At 48.0% G+C, this 21,661-nt stretch overlaps 1 protein-coding gene and 1 non-coding gene across 3 annotated transcripts; both read left to right on the top strand.

The window, feature by feature from the left end:
• Positions 1-1,571: 1,571 nt before the first annotated feature.
• On the top strand, positions 1,572-1,646 carry TRNAM-CAU. The gene has a single exon. It is a non-coding gene; the product is annotated as a tRNA-Met (tRNA).
• A 3,432-nt stretch (positions 1,647-5,078) lies between these two features.
• Positions 5,079-21,430, top strand: PRELID3A (PRELI domain containing 3A). 2 transcript variants are annotated; one of them, XM_021683010.1, is made up of 6 exons: positions 5,079-5,198; positions 17,084-17,252; positions 18,565-18,654; positions 19,485-19,555; positions 19,665-19,767; positions 21,377-21,430. In XM_021683010.1, the coding sequence occupies exons 1-6, from the start codon at positions 5,167-5,169 to the stop codon at positions 21,428-21,430; spliced, it is 519 nt and encodes a 172-aa protein (XP_021538685.1). In that variant the 5' UTR covers positions 5,079-5,166. The 2 variants fall into 2 exon arrangements, with proteins under 2 accessions (XP_021538685.1, XP_021538684.1); XM_021683009.1 differs by lacking the exon at positions 21,377-21,430 and having other exon boundaries at positions 19,665-20,121.
• Positions 21,431-21,661: the final 231 nt, after the last annotated feature.

Below are 21,661 nucleotides of genomic sequence, written 5' to 3'. Positions count from 1 at the left end.
AAGAGCTCAGGTCCTGGGCTCCTCTAAGGACCCACAGACAGGTGCAGAGTCAAGGGGGAGATTTGGAGGGTTTTGTGTGAGGGGTTTAAAGTTAAAAGTTGGCCATATTTATAATCCAGGGTGGGTGTGAAGTGAAATGCCCCATGTGTGGAAGGGATGACTAGTGGAGCAGGTGCCTAGGGGACAGGAGACCCAGAGAAGAGTGGGTCACCTGAGACTGGAGGATGGAGGGGAGCTTGGCCTGGGTCTAGATCATGATAGGAACCACTACATATTGGACACTTGCTATGTGTCTAACACTGCTGGGCCCTGACTGCCATTGTGGCCCATTCAACCACTCTACACACCAAGAGTCTGGGGCTCGGACATAAGCAAGTTGCTCAAGGTCATACAATCAGTAGTTGGTTATCCAGTTAAACCTGGGCAGCCTCCCTTCGGATGTCGCTCTTAGCAGCACAATACACTATAATGGCCTGAGGTTGAAAGAGATCACCTCTTGGCTTAATTGTCTCCATTTAGCGAGAAGTAAAGTCACCTGCCCCGAATGAGGGGGACAGGAACTGAAGGGGAGGTATGGAGACAGTGGTAGAGGTTGGCAATCACTTGGGGGATCATGCTGTCCAAAGATAAGGCAAAGTGTCCTTGGAGGGTCTGGATGGAACAGGGCACCTGCCATTCCCTCTGCAGTGATCCATAAGAGTGTGACCTCATACCAGTGGCACGGAGTCCTGTGGGCCCTGACCGGAGATGGCAGATTGTAGCGTCCGTCCAGCATGGAGGGGAGAGAGCCGGGGTCACTTCTCTGTGAACTGTGGCCTAGGGTGAGTGGGGAAGGCACTGGTGGAATGTTCCAGAGGAGAGGACTGGAGGCTTCGCTCAGAAGGTGTGTGTATCATTTGGGGGCTTTAGGCTAAAATGTGAATTCCAATGACATGAAACAATGAAAACATTTATTATAGCATGGCTGTGAGTCCCTGGCTAAGGGCATTTCAGGCTGGCTGAGAAAGGGTTCACTACGGCCTTTTTCCTATCAATTTCCATTCTCGGTGCTGATTTCATCCTCCTGCTGGTAGCAAGGGGGGTCACACCAGTTCTAGCAGTTATGCAATGGAAGTGATGGTTTCTGATAATTTGCTCTTTGGAGCAAGAAACTTTCTCCCCGCAACCTCACAGCAGGCTCCCTCATGCTCCGTGGTCGGCATTGGGTCACAAGCTGGCTCCGGAGCCAGTCCTCAGACCCTCAGACCTCAGCTCAGCCCTGAAACAAGTGGGGTGGGATCTGCCTCCCCTGAGCACTTATGGATGTGAGAGAGGTGCCACCTAAACAGTCATTGTGCTGCTAGGGAGGCAGAGAGTCCCCCAGAGTAAGACATTGCAGCTTGAGATGTTTAAGGTGGAATTCAAAACATAAGCAAGATCCAGGCAGCAGGCCTGGTGGGGAGTGGGTGGCTGAAGTCAAGTGGGGACGAAGGTATCTAAAGTTAGGAAGGTCCAGGAATCAGATGTTGGAGCGTCTGCATGGATCATCCACACAGATGTTGACAGTGCGAAGAATGAAGGCAATTAGTGGTGTCCGGCTGGCTCAGTTGGTAGAGCATGCGACTCATGATCTCGGGGGGTCGTGGGTTTGAGCCCCACGTTGGGCGTGGAGCCTACTTAAAAAAAATAAAATTTGGAAAAAAAAGAATTAAGGCAATAGATGGCCAGGGTGGGGCAGTGGGGGTGGAGAGAGGGACCCCCCGCAAGCCAAACTGCCAACTCCTCAGTAAATGACAGGGATGAGGGACAAGAGGGACGGAGGGTGGGCAGTCCTTTCTTTCCTTCTCCACTAAACCCAACTGATTATAAGATCTTTAAGTGTTTCCAAGTCTTATCCCCACTGCGCCGGCCCAAGCACTCATTTATCTCCTCTGCGCTGGGGAGCAGCTTCTAGACCGGCCACATGATAGTCCAATGAAATAAAAAGCCCCTGGGTGGGTTCCCAGCGTTGGTGCTTTTCAAAGCTCCTCTGATTACTCCAGCATACAGCCGTGGCTGGGACCACTGCTCTACCTCTCACGCTGTGGCCCCTTATCGCCTCAAAGGGCAGTTGGAGCAGATCCCTGCTATCCACTCAGTGGAATGAATGTATTAAGCCTCTGTGCTCCAGGCACTGGGAAAAGAAAAATGAAAAGCACGTGGTTGCCTCTCCCCCAGACGCCCACCCTGCGATATAAGCGCACGCATTACTGCAGTGGAGACTCGTGGGTGCCCCCGGGCAGGCAGGCTCCACACCGCCAGGCGACTCTGAATACAGACTTGGGACAGAAGACGTAATGGAGCATCCTCATCTCCATTTCACTGAGCCCCCCACATCCAGCCAAGTGTACTTCCCGGATCTTGCTTATATTTTAAACTGTTTTGCTTCAGAGATCTCAAACTCTAAAATCTGTCAAAACCCCGTTGTCGTCAAAATTAAATCTCGACTTCTTGGAATGAAATATATAAGGCCCTTATGATATGGCTCCTTGTCTACCTTTCTAGCTTCAGGTCTTGCCACTTCCCCCTGGGACTTTGCAATCCAGCCTTACAGGCAACTTACAGCCTCTTAAGAGCACTGTACCCCCTCATGTTTCTGGATTTTTGCATCTACTTCTCTCTTTATCTGGAAGATGCTTCCGGGACAAGCATGGAGGAGCACATTCTGGCTGGAAGAAATAGTATGAGCGAATGTCTGGTGATGACAAGGAAGCACTTTGCCCAATCTGGCTGGCAAACTGGGCAAGGTGGATTTGAGACCGTTGGTCTCCATTGGCATCGGAGTCCCTGGGAGAACTTGTTAAACCACAAATGCCTGTCCCCCTCGGCCCCCGCCTACTGCATGGCCGGGCTGAGAGTGGGGCCCGGGGTCTCCAGCTCTAAGAGGCTCCCAGGTGCTGCAGCTGCTGCTAATGGAGTGAAGGAAAGTGTGGTCTTTGACCAGAGATGGAGGTATCAGGATAGAACTTCAAGCAGGGATGTCACTTTCGTTGGTTGTTCAACAATTATGGATTCATTGTGTACCAACTATGTTTCTGATTCTGGAAATACTAAGGATAAGGATAACTTAATATCTGATCTCAAAAGGTTTTTTAGCCTGGTGGGAGAGGCAGAAAATCGCAGATGATCATAATAGATTGTGGGGAGTCTCAGGGGGAGGTGTGCATAGGCTGTGATGTAATCAGAAGGAGGGAGCTGCACGGATGAGGAGACACCTGAGCTGGGCGTGGCTGCCTGAGAAGCCACAGCTGTGTGTCAGGGAGACCTGAGGGCAGGGCAAGGGACAGAAGGTGGTCCTCATTTCTCCCCCCTTCTCAGTTACCCAGCTTCACCATACACAGCATGTTTCTGTACCAAGGCACCACCTGGTTAGGGTCTTAGTTTCCTCACATGGTGAGATGCAAACTCAGCAGCTCATCCCTCTCAGACCTGGAGCAACCTACAGGAGCTGTCTCCCCTACAGTGTGTTCTAACTCACCATCCGTTCCCATTCCTTAAGGCTCATGCTCCATTCCCATTTGTGGAAAATGCTGACTGTAAATGATGATGGTTTTTAAAAACCAAAATAACAGCACCTAGCTTTCTAGGGCTGAGTGCGTAGGAAGTGTTCCACAACGGGCCTGATCATAACTGTGAGCCATTGTAGCACAGACGTGAGGGGGAAATCATGCAAACCCCACTGTCCAGTCCTATACGTTAGCAGCTCAGCCCTCCACGAACCCCAAAGGAAAAGCTGCCCCCTGCCCGCTGCTTCTGCAGTTCCACTGTGGGCCTCGTCAGCCAGGCGGCCCCTCCGTCAGACAGACTGCATTGCTCTGTGAGCTCTCTTTTGCTCATCTATAAAACAGGCATAGTACCACCAACTTTGGAAGATTACTGTAAGGTTAAAGCCATAGGTGGTAAAGGTCAATGTGAGTAGATGGTAGCCTAACCTAGGTCTTCTGGCTGGTTCCGTGAGCTCTTTCCTCTTCCCTGGCTCATTGCACAAACAGGTTCCAGACGCCCAGTCAGTGCCTCATGCTGTGCTAAGTGCTGGGATTCAGTAGCAGGCTAGATGAGGTCCCCTGCCCTCACACCCCATCTCATTCTGCGCAGGTTTCTCTTCTTTGCAAAACAAGCATCTGCTTCTTTGTACCTGAACTTTGGTTGTGGTAGTGCAGAGTAAATACAAATCTAAAAAGAAAAAAATTGATTTCTTCCTGGTGCAAAAGGAAAAGAGCCTCTCCTTTCCCTTCTTAAAGAGCATTTACTCTAGAAAACTTGTACATTCTTCATCCTTTCGAGATGTGTGTACATGTTTTTAAAAAGCTAAGTAGGCCTTTTGCCAGTTCTAACCCAGAAATGTTCTTTCTCAAGGTCCTGGGCACCATCTCTCTGAAATGTTAGCTTAATTTCCAGGAGCACCTGGCTTCAAACCTACCTTCTATGGCAACGACATGAGAATTTTATTGCTTCTTCGAATAAAGACAATTAGCAAACAAAAACAGTCACTCTAATCACCAGGTAAATTTAGGGTGAACTCTGTGTCACCCTAAAAAGGTGTGGTCGAGTCCTCTCACTTGAGAACATGGATGTAGGTGTCGCACCTGCCTGGCTATGTAACTATATAAAAGGGTGAGATTTCTTGCTGTCTTTGCAATCTCTTTAGGGGACCGCCTGTGACGCACATTACCTTCTGGTTTAATGCGACTCAATACTAAAACTGTTTTCTTTCTCTTCTATTTCCTTGGGGAGTTCTGGGGGGTCTGGCAGGAGATTTTGCTTTTTTTTATACTTACCAAGAGTAGAAACCAAGCTGGCTGGAGAGCGCTTTGGGAGAATTTGGACAACCTGAGCGATGAGCATTAGTCCCTCGCCTCCCATCCCTGCATTTGCAGCCGGTGCTGTCCGCGCATCTCCCTGCCGCAGCGCAGATCCCCCACCCGCGGCTCCAGCTGAGTCCCGCATTCCTATTTTTAGCCGCCATAACCCTCGTGGCCAAGTGACAGGCAAGCGGGCGGGGCCGGAGAGCGCCCGGCCCCGCCCCCGCCGCGCGCGCCCCGCCCCCGCCCCGCCCCCACGCGCCTGGAGGGAGGAGCCGGGCGCGCAGGATCGGGCGCGCGGGGTCCGAGCGGGGAGCCCGCGCCCTGCGGCTGGCGGGCGGCGGCGATGAAGATCTGGAGCTCGGAGCACGTGTTCGGGTGAGGTCGGGCTGCGGGCCACGGTGGGGTCCAGACCGGCGCCTGCTCCTGCCCCCGAGCCGCGGGGGGCGGCCGAGGAAAGGCTGGACCCCAGAGCAGGCCCTCGCCGAGCCCGCCCAGCCCCGCGCTGGCCGCTCCCAGACCGCGGCCCTGGCATCCTAAAAAGGGGGCGGGCTCTGTCCCTTCTAGGGCGTCGTTAGGGAGAGAGCCGGCGGAGTGGCGCCGTCTGTTTGATGGAAGGGCCGCCTAACGGACGGAGGCGGGTGGTGGGATTGTCGAAGCTAGGGGGCGGGGGGCGGGGGGCGGCCTTTCCCTGGGGGTTTGACGGAGGGCCGAGCTGCGGGGACGGATCTCAGCCAGTCCAATGGGGCCAGACGGCGCGGGCCGGCGAGTGCCCTCGGCGGCGGGGCGCCCTGGTGTGCATGGAGGCCCGGGTGGACGCGGCGGGGAGGGGACTCGGCAAAGTGGCCGTGCCCACACTTCAGCCCACCCGGGAGCAGGCCCGATCTCGCCTGCACAATGCGCTCTTTGGGGCAGGGCGCCCGGCATCCTAGGGAGAACGGAGGCCTGGAGAGCGGGCCCGGTCCTTCCCTGAGATTGTGCGGTGCAGTTGAACACAGACTAAGCTGTGAGCTCGGGAGGAAGCCAAATGTGGAGAAGGCTTGTGGGGGTCTTTCACCCTGAATGCACTTGTGGGCATGGAAAGCCTCCAAGCCAGAGTGGAAAACTGGGAACTGTTTAGGAGTATCCTCGTGACCTAAATGGTATCTTCTAAGTCGCTTGATATGTGACTCTATGAAATTATCCTTTAAGATTTTTTAAAGGAACAAAGATTTTAAAGATTCCTTGACCCCACTTAGAGAAGCATTTCGTTTTGGGGGAAAAAAAAATACTGCCTGAAATGGAATTGTCATCCTTTGGCCTTTTTATGTAAAATTATTATAATAAAAATTTATCAAGTGATTTAAAACCTCCGAAATTATTTTTAATGAAATCTTTAGACTTTAGGGGAAACAGTTTAGTGTGGATCTTTGTATAGTCTGCAGCCTTTCTCAACTGGGGTTCCTTGAGAGATCCAGTGAAAACCCCAGTGAGAATGACTCCAGAGATTCTTTTCTCAATTTGGGACGTAACTGGCACCATCAGAATGCAGAGGGGAGAAGTTAAGTCATTGCAAACTGTGTGCCCAGGCAGTGGGGCTCAGTGTTCTCACTGAACACCTGAGAAGGACTGCCCTAGAGGTTCATGGAATGTTGGTTGACAAGCAGAAGTGAATGGTCAGCTTAGGGAAAGTCACTATTGATAAAATTCACCTACTTAATGTGTACGATTCAATGATTCTTGGTCAATTTACAGGGTTGTACAACCATCACCAAGGTCTGGTTTTAGAACATTTCCATCATGCTACAGAAACACCCTCATTCCCATTCACAGGCACCCGCCACTCTCATTCCAAGCCCCAGGCAACCACTAATCTGTTTCTGTAGATTTGCCTTTTCCAGACATTTGACATAAATGTCCTCATACAATATGTGGTCATTTGTGTCTGGCTTCTTTTACTTGGCACATTTTTTTGAGGTTCATTGGTATGGTAGCCTGATGAGTCTTTCGTTCCTTACCTCATTCATTTTGTGTCCCTGATACTCTGCCAGTGCCTGGCACATAGTAGGTGCTCAGTGTGGGGCTGAGGAATCTCAAGGAAACCAGGTGCCCTTCCAGAATGAGGGCGGCTAGCCATCAAAAGAATTCCAGGGAGCCCCCAAGCTGCTGTAGACTAGGTGCTGATCTTCTGCTGTTGATTTTTGAACTTAAAATTGGCAAATGTGGAATGCAAGTGGCTGAGGATGATGGTAGGTAGGCCCCTGTGGCAGACAGATGGTAAGTGACATGATACTCTTTGATGACAGGCCATCTGTAGGACAGTACCAAAGTGGAAGCCTGGCTTTCTAGCTAGGCTTAATAAGGAGTTTCCCTTTGCTTAGTCCCTTAAAATCACTGTTTTGTTTTGTTTTGTTTTGTTTTTTTCCTTTGGGGGTTATAAACCTTTCTTTTTCTTTCTATAGTTGTTTACTTTTTATATATTTGTTGTGCTGGCAGGTGAGTATTTGATTGGAGGTTCATAAGTTTACTCTTGAAAGGCAAGAAATAATCAGGCACAAAAACTTTGACATTTATCAAGTTTTCCTCATGTGTCCTGAAGAAACCCCAGGGCCAAGGGTGCATGAGTGGTGCAGTTGGCTAAGCTCTCAACTCTTGGTTTCAGCTTGGCTCATGATCTCAGGATCATGAGATCGAGTCCCACATCTGGCTCTGTGCTCGTTGCGCACTCTGCTTGGGAGTCTCCCTCCCTCTCCCTCTCATTCTCTCTCTTTCTCTAAAATAAATAAATCTTAAAAAAAAAAAAAAGAAACCCCAGGGCCTGGAGTGGGGTATGAACACAGCTATGGAAATGGAGAGCCCTTTGGGAAGGCCATCGGAATCAACGTGTGTTACCTAGACAGGGTTCAATAGAGTTTAAATAGTAATGAAAAATACAGGACTGAATTATAAAAATATAGAAAGGGACATTAAACATTAACAGGTCTATAAATTTCATCCTCACAGCATTGACCAAGGTTTCAGGTAGGCCTAGAACAGAATCTTTCCTAATAGCCAACACAAGATTGGCTGGCAGCATCAAGATCATACACTCCTTGGATTCCAGCAGCTACCAGGAAAGATATCCAGAAGGTGATAACCATCTCAGAGAAGTCAGGAGCTTTGGAGGGGATGTACCCTCCATCAGGCTTGCTTTCTAGCCAGGAGCAGGGAAAAGCACCTCCCCACCGTTTCTTTTAAACAAGAGAAATTGAACATTACAGACAAGAGTTGAAGTGCCTCCCAGTGCTGTTCCCTTTCTCCCCGAAGGCAGACAAGATTATGAACTTGGTGGGTTCATCCTTCTGAAGGTTGGTTTGACTACGTTTATGTGTGTGTGTGTGTTTATCCATAAACAATACATAATGTCATTTGTTGTCTTAAAATGGAAATCAGTGGCATCACTTGGTACAGATCTTTTGACCATTTCCCTTTCTTCACAACAGTGTGTTTTTGAGATGTGTGTGTGTGTTTGTGTGTCTCATAGCAGCATGATATTCCATTGTATGAATATGTCACAATTTATCCTTTCTCTTATTGAAGGGACATAACATTTCCCCCTTTATTCCATATCATACTGCAGTGATCACTTATGTGTACGTTTCCAGCCCCTTTAATCAAGGGCCCGCTTAGGCCAGTGATTCTCAAACTCTTCAGCCTCAGGACCTCTTTACATTCTTAGAAAATATTGGGTGCCCCAGACAGTTTTTATTTGGGTTATATCTACCACTGTTTACTATATTAGAAATTAAAATGGATAAATTTAAAAATATTTATTCATTCATTCAAATTAATAATTAATAATGATAAACCCACTTCATTAATAAAAACAAACCTGTATTTGCCAAAAGCACAAAAATTAGCAGGAAGAGTGGCACTGTTTGATTTTTTTTTGCTAATTTCTGGCGTAACAGAAGATAGCTTGATCCTCCTGTCTGCTTCTGCACCAGTGTTTTGCAGTCTGTTGTTTTTGTTCAACTATACGAATAAAACCCAACCTCACTCTATGAGTAAAACCCATTTGGTATTTTAATAGTCTTTTAAAGTGACTGTGGCTACTTTAAGTAATTTGCTACTACAACAAGACAAGTGGTTTCTGAAGTTCATTGCAGTGGAAGATCTGAAACCATAATGACCAGAGAAATTGGCCTGCCTTATACATGAGTGACATCTTGCACCAGTCACTTGGAACATATGGGTTCATCAGGTATGCAGAATGGGGCAGTCATCAGGCTCCCAGTAGAGGATACAAGTTTTCTAAAATTCCAGTCTGCATTCAAAAGCTCAAATTTTCTCTTTGGCAGCAAATAATAATCAGTTGTTCTTGAAGTGATAGGCTCGCTGTATTCATTTTTGAGAAAATGTCTGCCACATACCTAAGTCTGAATAACCAAAGTCCGTCCATCTGTTGTTTCGCATAGAAGTGGTGGTCTGGGCTGGAGAGTAGCAGCTAGCTGGGCCCACTGCCCACCAGCTGCCTGGGGCTCCCCCGGCCACGGTGGACCTCCAAGTGCAGTTGGTCTGCTTCCTGTGCGCCCTGCTGTCTTGCTCAGAACATCAGTACAGGGGTACTTAGGGGCCTAATGCAAAATTAATAATCTTACTATTTCATAATGGATATTTTTAAGAGACACTGGCATTGTTTTCCTGAGTGAACAGCAGTGAGCCCTGACCCCAAGTGCGGTTTGGGGTCAGGGCCTTCATTCGTGGGGAGAGGCCAGCAGCTTTACCCTCTGTTGATTTTGCAGCATTGGGGTAAAGGTCAATGTGGAGCAAAAGGCAAATCATGTCTCAGTAGCACTGAGGCAGTTTTGGCCTGGCAGAGCTCTGGAGAGGGCTGGGAGCCCCCAGGCGTGGAGCACACTCTGCGAGCCGCCGGGCTGGGCCTGGAGTTGCTTTGGGTGGGTGCGGGAGCGCGCTGCCTTGCTTGTGGCTGCCTTCAGATATTTTTTAAAAACCTTGTTATTATGGAAATTTTAAAAGTATGCAAAAATGGAGAGCTGAGAATAGTGCGTGCCCGCTGCCATCTCCCACGTTGACAGTCACCCTCTCACAGCCCAGCTGGCTTCACGTGTCCCTACCCACCGCTCCTTCCCCCTGGGTTATTTTAGGCAAATCCCAGGCGTCCTATAATTTCATCCCACTTCATCTTTCTGACACCCTGGCTGTGCACAGAGAGATGCTTTGTTACTCCTTTCCACTCCCCAGTGTGCCAGGTAGACCGAATCCCACCACCTCCTGGGCTGCCGGGCCAGGCGCCGCAGGGGTGATGCCTGGCGCTGTGCTCCGAGGCAGCCACCCCTGGGGACGGAGTCACACTCCACCGTGGTCACTGTGAGTCACAGACAGAGCCAGGACTGCGCCTCCCAGGATGAACTTCAGCTGATTCCTGGCCTGCCTGACCCAGATAGCTGAGCAAAAGCCCTGACACCAGGGCACAGGCCTTCTCAGCATCTCTCAGGGCTTGGACCGATTTACCACCCACAGCTCAGTCTCCCCCTTTTCCCCAACACTTGATATTGCCAGACTTTGCCATTTTTGCCAATCGAATGACTGTCAGGCTATTTCCTTTAACCAAGAAGTGTGCTCTACTTAACCCTTGGTATTTTAAAAAATGTTATTTCCTGCATCTGCTGATGTCCGTATTAACTTGTATTGGTCCTCCTGCTACAATCAGTAGAATTATTTATTATGTGAGTGTTTTAAGTGGCTTGTATTTAGTTTCAATCATCAGCTAGAAAGATGCAAGGTTTCTCTAGAAAAGAAAGATTTATTGTGTATGATGTGCTTCATACAGGTATTTCAACTCTTTGCTAGTTTTAAGTAATTTCAGGAGGCAAAGCCTATTCTGCTTAAAGTAGTGATTTTTATGGGAACAACTCTTAGGACCTTAGCCTGCAATGCTCGCAGAGTATTTCATTGAGAAGGCCCCCATGTAACTCGGTCCCTTACTGCTTTCATGTATGTCCAGATTCTCCCTCCTTCCCTAGATCTTGGATCAACCACGTCCCTGACAGTTCTTTCCCAGAGAAGAAGGCTCAGCTCTCTGGGTCCTCCAGAGTGATCAGGTGTAACCACATCTCTGCGTCTTCATCACTTTATGTTAAAGCTGGTGGATGTATCAACTCAGTGACATGATTCCATGGTTTGAAAAAGCATTTCTTTGTTTAAAAGAGATTTTAGACCAGTTCCTGACAATTTAGAGGCCATGGAACATAATGGAAACAACAGAGGGTAGGGGGCTGGGAGACCCAGTTCTAGAGTGGGCCCTGCTGCAAATTTTTTGACATGGGACAGAGTTTTATGAGGATAAAGTAAATTAATGGTCAGTAACTGATATTTTAAAAGGATGTCAAATATGGAACAAAACCCGTCAATTTGTTCATAATCTTTGATATTTGACTTAGTAATTTCATTTCTAGGAATTAATCTTAAGGAAAAATTAGATATGTGAAAGATGAGTATACACAAATGTTTGCTACTGTCTTTATTTTACGGAGCAAAATTGGGAGCAAAAGCTAAATAACCGTTGTAGGGAGCTAGTTACATATAAATACCTATAAGATGACCTGTGGTGTAGCCCTTTATAATCAGATTTCTGAAAATAGGTTCATGATATGGGAAGATGTTCATCATCAGTTAAATATAAAAAGCAGTGTCTGAGTATGGTTTGAGCATGATCCCAGTTTAATTTTTGTAAGGGGTGCATGTGTGTGTGTGTGAGTGCATGTGTGTGCGTGCATGCGCACGCGTGTGTCTAGCTCTTGACTCTGGGCTGTGTCTACACATGTTGTTTAAACTTGTCTGAGTACATCTGCGAAAATGATGGCGTTGTTGACATACTCATCCTTGCCAGAGGCTCAGATGCTTCTGGGAGCACACACATCCCAAGGAAGGAAGAATTGGGGGAAGACGCACTCAGGGGGCGGTCCACCCTGAAAACCTGAAGGGGGCACCTCTGACTCCCTGTGGACAGCCGTAGGGTTTCAGCCTAACCGAGCACTAAAGAAGCGCTGCCCCATCAGTGGGGCAGCCGTGAATGTGGCTCGAGACCTCGCCGATAGCGGGACACCAAACAGGGACAAAGGTGCCCACCCCCTGCCTCAAGGGCTCAGGGCCAGAGAGAGAGTGTCGGCGGCCTGCAGGAGAAGCTTCAGGGAGAGCTGGGGACACCTTCGGGGACTCCCACACAGCCTGGCATCATCTTTGGATAGTGGAATTGTGGATGCTTTTATTTGCATACTTTGTTTTTCAGTACTTTGGACACTTTTTATAATCAGAAAAAAATATGTTGGCCACTTCACGCCATATACCACTTCAAAGGTGGGACAGAGTACAGTTTCCCTTGAATAATGTGGGGGGTTAGGGGTGCTGAGCCCCTGCACAGCTGAAAATTACGTGTAACTTGTTTAAAAATCCCCTTTCTGCGGTGCCTGAGTGGCTCAGTCGGTTGAACGTCTGCCTTCGGCTCAGGTCATGATCTCAATGTCCTGGGATCGAGCCCTGCATCGGGCTCCCTGCTCAGGGGGAGTCTGCTTGTCCCTCTCCCTCTGCCCCTCCCCCTGCTCATGCTCTCTCTCATTCTCTCTCAAATACAATCTTTTTTTTTTTTTTTTTAAAGATTTTATTTATTTATTTGACAGAGAGAGACACAGCGAGAGAGGGAACAAAGTGGGGGCAGCGGGAGAGGGAGAAGCAGGCTCCCCGCAGAGCGGGGAGCCCGATGTGGGGCTCGATCCCAGAACCCTGGGATCATGACCTGAGCCGAAGGCAGACGCTTAACGACTGAGCCACCCAGGCGCCCCACCCCCAAACACTTTTATATTCAATTTTTCATTTGTGTCGAATAGCAAATACCATTAGATGGGCAGGGGAAATGTTATCTCCATATTTTTTTTTTTCTAAAGATTTTATTTATTTATTCGACAGAGAGAGACACAGCGAGAGGGGGAACACAAGCAGGGGGAGTGGGAGAAACAGGCTTCCCATGGAGCAGGGAGCCCAATGCAGGGCTCGATCCCAGGGTCCTGGGATCGAGTCCCGCATCAGGCTCCCTGCTCCTTGGGAGCCTGCTTCTCCCTCTGCTTCTCTCTCTCTCTCTCTCTCTGTGTCTCTCATGAATAAATAAATAAAATCTTAAAAAAAAAAAAATCCCCTTTCAGTAAATGGCCCAACTAGCCACACAGTTGTTCAAGCCAGAAACTTGGGCATCATTCTTGAGTCCTCCTCTCTCCTTATTTTCAGGATTAATACATAGTTTATCATCCAAATTGGGATACCTTTGAAGGTGAAAGAGGACACTCTTAATATGTTCAATAAGACAAAAGGCAAAAATGGGAATTGTCCTGGACAAACTGGAATGTATGGTCACTTTACCTTTTTTTCTCTTACAATTAGTTACAAAGTACTACTACTTCCTAAATATTTCTGTTGAATGTAGTTGACACGATGTTATGTTAGTTGTAGGTGTATCACAGTGATTCAGTATCTCTGTGCGTTATGCCGTGTTCACCATAGGTAGCCACCATCTGCACCACATAACGCTAGACTACATTCCCTATGCCGTATCTTTCGTACCCATGAGGTACTCACTCCATAACTGGAAGCTGGTCTGTCCCACTCCCCTTCACGCATTTTGTCCATCCCCCTACCTCTCTCCCCTCTGACAACCACCAGTTTGTTCTCCGCATTTCTGCATCTATTTCTGCATTTTATTTGTTTATTCATTTGTTTTGTTTTTTAGATTCCACGTATGAGTGAGGTCATACAGTATTTGACTCTCTTTGTCTGACTTACTTCATTTAGCATAATGCCATCTAGGTCCATCCATGTTGTCACAAATGGCAAAGTCTCACCCTTTTTTATGGCTGAGGAACATTCCATTGTATATACATATATACCACATCTTCTTTATCCATTCATCTATCAATGTACACTTGGATTGCTTCCATATCTTGGCTATTATAGATAATGCTGCAGTAAACATAAGGGTGCATATAGCTTCTCAGATTAATATTTTTGTTTTCTTTGGGTAAATGCCCAGTAGTGGAATGACTGAATTGTATGGTATTTTATTTTTAATTTTTTGAGAAACCTCATATTGTTTTCCATAGTGGCTACACCAATTTGCATTCCCACCAACAGTGCACAAGGGTTCTTTTTTCTCCATGTTCTCACCAACACTTGTTATTTCTTGTCTTTTTATTTTAGCCATTCTAACTCCCTTATGTCTCTTAATCAGACATAAGGTGATAGCTCATTGTGGTTTTGATTTTCATTTCCCTGATGATTAGTGATCTGGAGCATCTTTTTGTGTATCTGTTGGCCCATTTGGAAAAACGTTTATTCAGGTCCTCTGCTCATTTTTAATTGAATTATTTGCTTTTTTGGTGTTGGATTGAATAAATTCTTTATATATTTTAGATATTAACCCTTTATTAGATATATCATCTGCAAATATCTTCTCCCATTCACTAGGTTGCCTTTTTTTTTCTGTTGACGGTTTCCTGCACTGTGCAAAAAGCTTTTTGTTTTGGTGTAGTCCCAATAATTTCTCTTTGCTTTTGTTTCTCTTGCCTTAGGAGATATATCTAGAAAAATATTGCTACAGCCAATGTCAAACAATGTATGCCTGTTTTCCTCTAGGAGTTTCATGGTTTCATGCCTCACATTTAGGTCTTTAATCCATTTTGAGTTTTATTTTTTTGTATGGTGTAAGAAAGTGGTCCAGTTTCATTCTTTTGCATGGAGCTGTCCAGTTTTCCTAGCACATTTACTGAAGAGACTGTCTTTTCCCCATTTTATATTCTTGCCTCCTTTGTGGTAGATTAATTGACCATGTAAGTGTCAGTCTATTTCTGGCTCTCTTTTCTGTTCTGTTGATCTTTGTGTCTGTTTTTGAGCCAGTACCATACTGTTTTCATTACTACACCTTTGTATTATAGCTTGAAACCTGGGATTGTGTTACCTCCAGCTTTGTTCTTCTTTCTCAAGATTACTTTGGCTCTTTGGGGTCTTTTGTGGTTCTAAACAATTTTTAGTATTATTTGTTCTAGTTCTGTGAAAAATGTTATTGGTATTTTTTTTGAGAGTTTAGATAAACCACATGTGGTTTTTTAAAAAAAAATGTATTAACATATAATGTATTATTTGTTTCAGGGGTATAGGTCTATGATTCATCAGTCTTACACAATTCACAGCACTCACCATAGTACATACCCTCCCCAATGTCCATCACCCAGCCACCCCATCCCTCCCACCCCCACCACTCCAGCAACCCTCAGTTTGTTTCCTGAGATTAAAAGTCTCTCATGGTTCGTCTCCCCCTCCGATTTCCCCCCCTTCATTTTTTCCTTCCTACTATCTTTTTTTTTTTTTTTAACATATAATGTATTATTTGTTTCAGAGGTACAGGTCTGTGATTCATCAGTCTTACACAATTCACAGTGCTCACCATAACACATACCCTCCCCAATGTCTATCACCCAGCCACCCCATCCCTCCCACCCCCACCATCCAGCAACCCTCAGTTTGTTTCCTGAGATTAAAAGTCTCTTACGGTTTGTCTCCCTCTCCAGTTTCATCTTGTTTCATTTTTTCCTCCCTTCCCCTATGATCCTCTGTCTTGTTTCTCAAATTCCTCGTATCAATGAGATCATATGATACTTGTCTTACTCTGATTGACTTATTTTGCTTAGCGTAATACCCTCTAGTTCCATCCACATCGTTGCAAATGGCAAGATATCATTTTATTGTTGGCTGCATAATATTCCATTGTATATATATACCACATCTTTTTTATCCATTCATCTGTTGATGGACATCTAGGCTTTTCCCATAGTTTGGCTATTGTGAACATTATTGCTATAAATATTGGGGTGATGTTATTGGTATTTTAATAGGGGTTGCACAGACTCTGTAGATAAGAATAATGTATAACTTTTGATTCCCCCAGCAATTAACTGCTTAAAGCCTAATATGGACCTTACTGATAACATAAACAGTTGGTTAACACATATTTTATATATGTATATACATATGTATTATACATTATATATAATACCACATATTATATTATTATATATTAATGTGTAATATATACTGTATTCCTGCAATAAACTAGAGAAAATAAAATGTTATTAAGAAAATCATAAAGAAGGGGCGCCTGGGTAGCTCAGTTGGTTAAGCGTCTGACTCTTGATTTTGGCTCAGGTCATGATCTCAGGGGCGTGAAATCAAGCCCCACGTTGGGCTTTGTGCTCATTGGGGAATCTGCTTGAGATTCTCTCTCTCTCTCTTTCCCTCTGCCCTTTCCACCTGCTTGCACTCTCTCTCTCTAAAATAAGTAAATCTTAAAAAAAATCATAAGGAGAATACATTTACAGTACTATTCTGTATTTATTGAAAAAAATCCACATATAAGTGGACCCACGCACTTCAAACCAGTGTTGCTCACGGGTCAACTATAATTGGTTCTCAGTAGAGCATCACTAGCTGGGAGTAGTAGCCTGTTCTAGATACACATAAGGCAGGTGCGTTACTGTACTATTTTAGCATTGAGTTCCAGGTGTTGAGGTGGTCAGTTAGGTCCAGGAGCCCAGCTGGAAGTCACAGCCAAGCCTTCACTCACCGCAATAGTGCAGGCAGAGAGGTAAATAAACTCCAGCTCCCCAGTGTTCCACCCCTGCCATGGAACAGCATGGGAGGGGCAGGTGACAGGCTGGGGATGGGGAGGCATGTCTCTCTACCCAGAAGCCCCAAAGGAAAGGATGCTGCTTCTTAGGGACTGGGGGAGTGCAAGGGGTTGGTGGTGGTGGAAGATGTGGACAGGAAGGTGCTGAGTGGAGGGAGGGAAGTGGCTCAGCCAAGGCCCCAGTGCTGGGGTGGCCTGTGAGTGCAGCATCTGGGCTGGGAATGCAGACACACTGAGCAGGGCTGCCAGTAGCCTGAGACCTCTGTGTCCCCAGTGTCCCGAGAGTTCTGCCAGGCAAAGCCTCCTGATGGCCTCTGGTCAGCCCAGAAGGATGGCAGGATCCCGGATCCGGGTATGGAGCCGGATGCCTCAGATAGATTTGTTTGAGTATAACTTTAATTAAAACCAAAAGAAGAACCGTTTAATGAGAGCATTAACATTGATTTTCATTTCACTCTGTGGGCCGCAGCATCTTGGCCGCCCTGGGCCACTGTGGCCCGCTTTACAAATGTAGGGATTGCCTGCTTATTCCAGGTGGTTATGTGTTTCCCACCAGCCACCCATGGGACACCGTCATCAAAGCTGCCATGAGGAAGTACCCGAATCCAATGAACCCCTGTGTCGTGGGAGTTGACGTGCTGGAGCGCAGTGTGGACAGCCGGGGCCGGCTTCACAGCCACCGCCTCCTCAGCACCGAGTGGGGGCTACCCGGCTTCGTGAAAGCGGTGAGCCTGCAACTGCTTGCCCCGCCGCGCCTCCGATGGCCCACCTCCCCGCGTGCCCAGGCTACACCCGCATTGCCCCGCCCGGGCTCCACCCGGTTGCACCCAGGTTGTCCCCGCTGCACCTGCATCTGCCCGGCAAGTGCCCATCTGCAGGAAGTGACAGCCTTTCCTTAGAGCACCCACTCAGGACTTCAGAGAAGCCTGCGAGATGGTTTGTTTCTCTGTAAACTTCGTTTAGTTTCCATCTCCGTGGTGTGTGGCCCGGCTTCCCCAGCCTCGGTCCTGGCCCCACCAGCCCAGAACCCTCTTGCCCCGTGTCCACTGGGGCCGCCCTAACCAGATACCACAGACTGGGGGCCCCAACAGACACTTGTTTGCTCATAGCTCTGGAAGCTGGAGGGCCAAGATCAAGGCGCGTGCTGGGTTGATTTCCTTGAGGACCGTAAGGGGAGGGTCCGGTCCAGCCTCTCTCCTTGACTGGCGGACTGCTGCCCTCTTGCTGCCTCTGTAGGTGGTGGTCCCTCGCCTCATGCAGCCCGGCTGTCTCCCTCTGTGTGTCCTAATCTCTCCTTCTTATAAGGACACTGCTCAGACTAGGATAGGGTCCACCCTAATGAACCCCATTTAAACCTAATTACCTCTCCAAAGGCCCTATTTCCAAATACAAGTCACATTCTGAGGTGCTGGGGGTCAGGACGTCAACATATGAGCTGTGGGGGACACATTCAGTCAATGACAAGTCTCTTCTGCAGAGCCATCGGGGAGGTCGTTGAAAATGTAAAGCCGAGCACGACTTCCTCCTGCCCCTCCCCGGGCCCCTGCTCTCTTCTCAACACAGAGTCCCAGCGCTGACATGGGCCCAACACCCCAGTGAGCCCACCTTCTCCCTCCCCTGCCATGCCGGCCTCTCACTCCTCCAGGAGCTCAGCACGTGGGGCTGGGCCCAGGAGGCGTCATCGGCAGCTCACCCGGCTAACCCCAGGACTCTGCCTGGTGCCTCTCCCTTCCTGGCTCTGCCACTCGGCAGAGGGCCCTCCCCACGCTCCCTGCCCCTCGCCGTTTTCTTTTCTGTCAAGCCATTTATTACTGTCCTACACTCACCTCTACCTGAATTCATTCACTGGACCAATGGCGGCCTCGGCTGCTGGGGCAGAGGCACTTGAGGAGCTGTGCAGGGCTGTCCGTGGCTGGATCCCCAGTTGTGTCTTTCGTTGAATAGATAAAGGATTTAATTAGTAAATGAAATTTGTGTTTGATGCTACAGAATGAAATTTTTGACATGTCACTATGCTAGTTTTGCTTTGTTTTTTAGATTTTGGGAACCAGTAGGACTTTGACATACATCAAAGAACATTCTGTTGTGGATCCAGTAGAAAAGAAAATGGAACTTTGTTCCACCAACGTAAGCAATGGCCTAAGATGAGAAAGGTGCTTGGTATTTCCTGGTGTGGTGGGTAATGTCTTCATTTAATTTTATGTCCAGCCCACCTTTGGTCTAAGTGATCTTTTATTTTTAGTAGAAAGGCTGAATTTATTTAGCAGTATTTTATTTACCTTTTTATTCCAGTATAATAAATGTACAGAAAAACACACATAATGAATTGTCACAAAGTGAGCACACCTTTGTAACCAGCAGACAGATCAGAGACAGAGTGTGACCATCCCCCAGGAGCTCCCCTTGTGCTCCCTTCTGGTAGGCGCCCCCACCCCACCCTCAAGATAACCACTATCCTGACTTCCAACAGCAGAGGTGATTTTTAGCAGTAATTTTACAAGCACCTTTTCCCCTTCACTCCTCTCTCACTCAAAAGAATTTATATTGGCCTACTGCACATTTAAAAAATGTGTTGGGGAAAATGCATGGGCTAGACATGGTCTATTTTTATAAAATCGTATTCTATAAAAAAAGCTTATCAGCAGCTTTGTGCTTATTTACCTGGATGCTAACCCAGAAGGATTATGCTTTTGTATGACTGCTGATGGCTTGGCGGTTTGAAAGTGCCTCAAAGGCCAGGCCAGACTTAGGTTTGGGTGTAGAGGACAGGTGACGGTCGCCGGAAGGAGTGGCCAGGACTAGGTTTCCCTGGGACTTAACGTGGTGGCACCCCCAGGGCCTAAATGTTTCTTCTCTTCTGGCTTCAGCGAGTGCTGATTTGGGGATGGAAGGGTATGGGCAGATGTCTGGGAAGAAATGCAAGAGAAATAGAAGCTAAAGCCTTTTTTTGTTTCAAGATCACACTCACAAACCTGGTGTCGGTGAACGAGAGGTTGGTGTACACTCCGCATCCAGAGGACCCTGAAATGTAAGTCACTGCATCCTGGGATTGACACGTTGAATTCCAGGCTTGGGGTGGGCCGGAGCCTACCCTTGGTCAGGGCTACTCAGCCCCTTTCCTGGCTGCTCTTCTGCAGGACTGTGCTCACACAAGAAGCCATCATCACTGTGAAGGGGATCAGCCTCGGCAGCTATCTGGAGAGTTTGATGGCCAACACGATATCATCCAATGCAAAGAAGGTACGGCTCTCGGTCCCGGGCCCCGTGTGCACGCCAGGGGCCAGATTAAGGGGCTGAAATGTATCATCCTACCGAGGACTGTGGCCCTCCGTCGCCAGCGAGCTTGTGATGTCACAGCCTTTTCCACCGTCACGGTCAAAACCGGCCGCAGGGAAAGCTGTCCCGGGCCTTGGGGGGAAGCGTTGGGTGAACGTGGGACACAAACGCAGTGGAGGCAAGTACGGCGTCAGAGAGCCAACTAGCACAAGGCTCAGTGCGCAGGACAAACCCCGCACATGAGCGTTGTCAGGCAGGGTCGTCAGGAATTGTAGTTTCCCACTGAACAGGCTTTGGCTGAGCCTCCCGTCTGCCAGGCTCCCCCAGACTTAACTCCCGTCTCTGTGCCTCCCCTCTGGCAGGACTGGGGAGTAAGGTCTGTGGAGGTGGCAGGAGAAAGGTGGGACCCCAGGTCCCTAGCGGGAGGGCTGCCTTCGTGAGGCAGACACTGCTCACGGAGTCCAGGTTGTCCTCCTTCCAGCAGAGCGAGCCATGGAAAGAGCTTGGATGTGTGGCAGCCATTGCACGAGTTCAAGGTAACGTCACCTGCCAGAGCAGGGCCTTCGCTTCTCACCTTCGCTTCCCTCCCAGGCCGATGTCTTCCTGGCTGTCCTCCCCGTCCCTCCTCTCTCCTGGTTTATTTTGATCAGAAGTAATTCTCCATTTGGGGGACCAGTGGGATGCCTACCATGCTTGTCACCATTTAACGGGAAAACTACTTCTGCCTTGCACGTAGCCGCAGCACTGATAGAAGAGCCAGTCTGCCCTGTTTTTAAGAAAAATCCAAATTTGAGCAATGTTGACGGTCACTCAGCTCAGTTCAGGGAAGGCAGGGCAAACACAGTGCCCAGAGCTGCCTGCCTCGTGTCCATACTGCAGGCCCTCTGGGGAGGAGACAGAACTGTACTCACTTTTGTGAGTCCAGGGTCTGGCCTGGGGCAGGCGCCCTAAATGTTTGCTGGAAAAAATAAGTTACAGGAGGAAAGGACTACTTGGTGAGGCCAAAGCCACCCTGAGACCTCTTATGAGAAAAGGCAGAGGAAACTCAGTGAGGCCAAATGAAAGTCTTTTATTTCACTTTATGTGAGGGGTTGCATGTTGAAGGCCTGCCAGAGAATCACTTCCTCCCCCGACCTGTGTTGCCACGTGGTAGCATGCCCAGGAGACAGGAGAAGGAGAGCAGGTCATCCTGGGGTTTGGGTGGGATGAGCCCTTGAGGAGGCTGCGAGGCCGCCCGCTGGTCGAGCTCTCAGGAGGGGACAGTGCAGCTGATGGGTGCCGCGGTGGGCACAGCCCAAGCCGGTGTGAAAATTTCAGGCAGAGTATCTACCACCTGATTTCTGAGCTTGAGAAACTACCCGCTCCAGTGAAGATTGTTCAGGAACGGTGACTGCTGTATCTCTTTTAAAACGGGCCATGCTACCAAAATAAATAAATAAATAAATATTTAAATAAAAAATAAAACGGGCCACGCCTTCCTCGTGCCCTTTGAAGTGCAGGCTGAGGCCTGCTGTCTGCAGCGAGGGAAGCAGAATTTCTTACACCATGTTGAACTCTTTCTGTGTTGCTCCAGGGGTGGGCTGCTATTGAGTGGATAATTGAAAATTCTGAGCGCGCTGTGAGCTAACGGGGTCTGCACCTGCACCTTATGATGAACAGTGGTAACTATAGTGCTCTTTAACCCCATAGAGAATTTAGCATCTTGCTAACCGTGTGCATGGTGTGCGGTGCTGGGTGTTTCAAGGTGCGGCTGCATGCGTCTCCAGCCCTGTGCTCCTTAGTATCTTCTGGAATGGAAACCGCCATTAGTTCATCCTCTTCCTAATTCATCTCCTTGTTTCATGGCAGGATTTATTTC

This window comes from Neomonachus schauinslandi, chromosome 14, assembly GCF_002201575.2.
Source record: "Neomonachus schauinslandi chromosome 14, ASM220157v2, whole genome shotgun sequence".
In the NCBI taxonomy this organism is placed as follows: Eukaryota; Metazoa; Chordata; class Mammalia; order Carnivora; family Phocidae; genus Neomonachus; species Neomonachus schauinslandi.
Note: the sequence above shows the minus strand (reverse complement) of the source record. Positions and strands in the feature narration are given on the sequence as shown.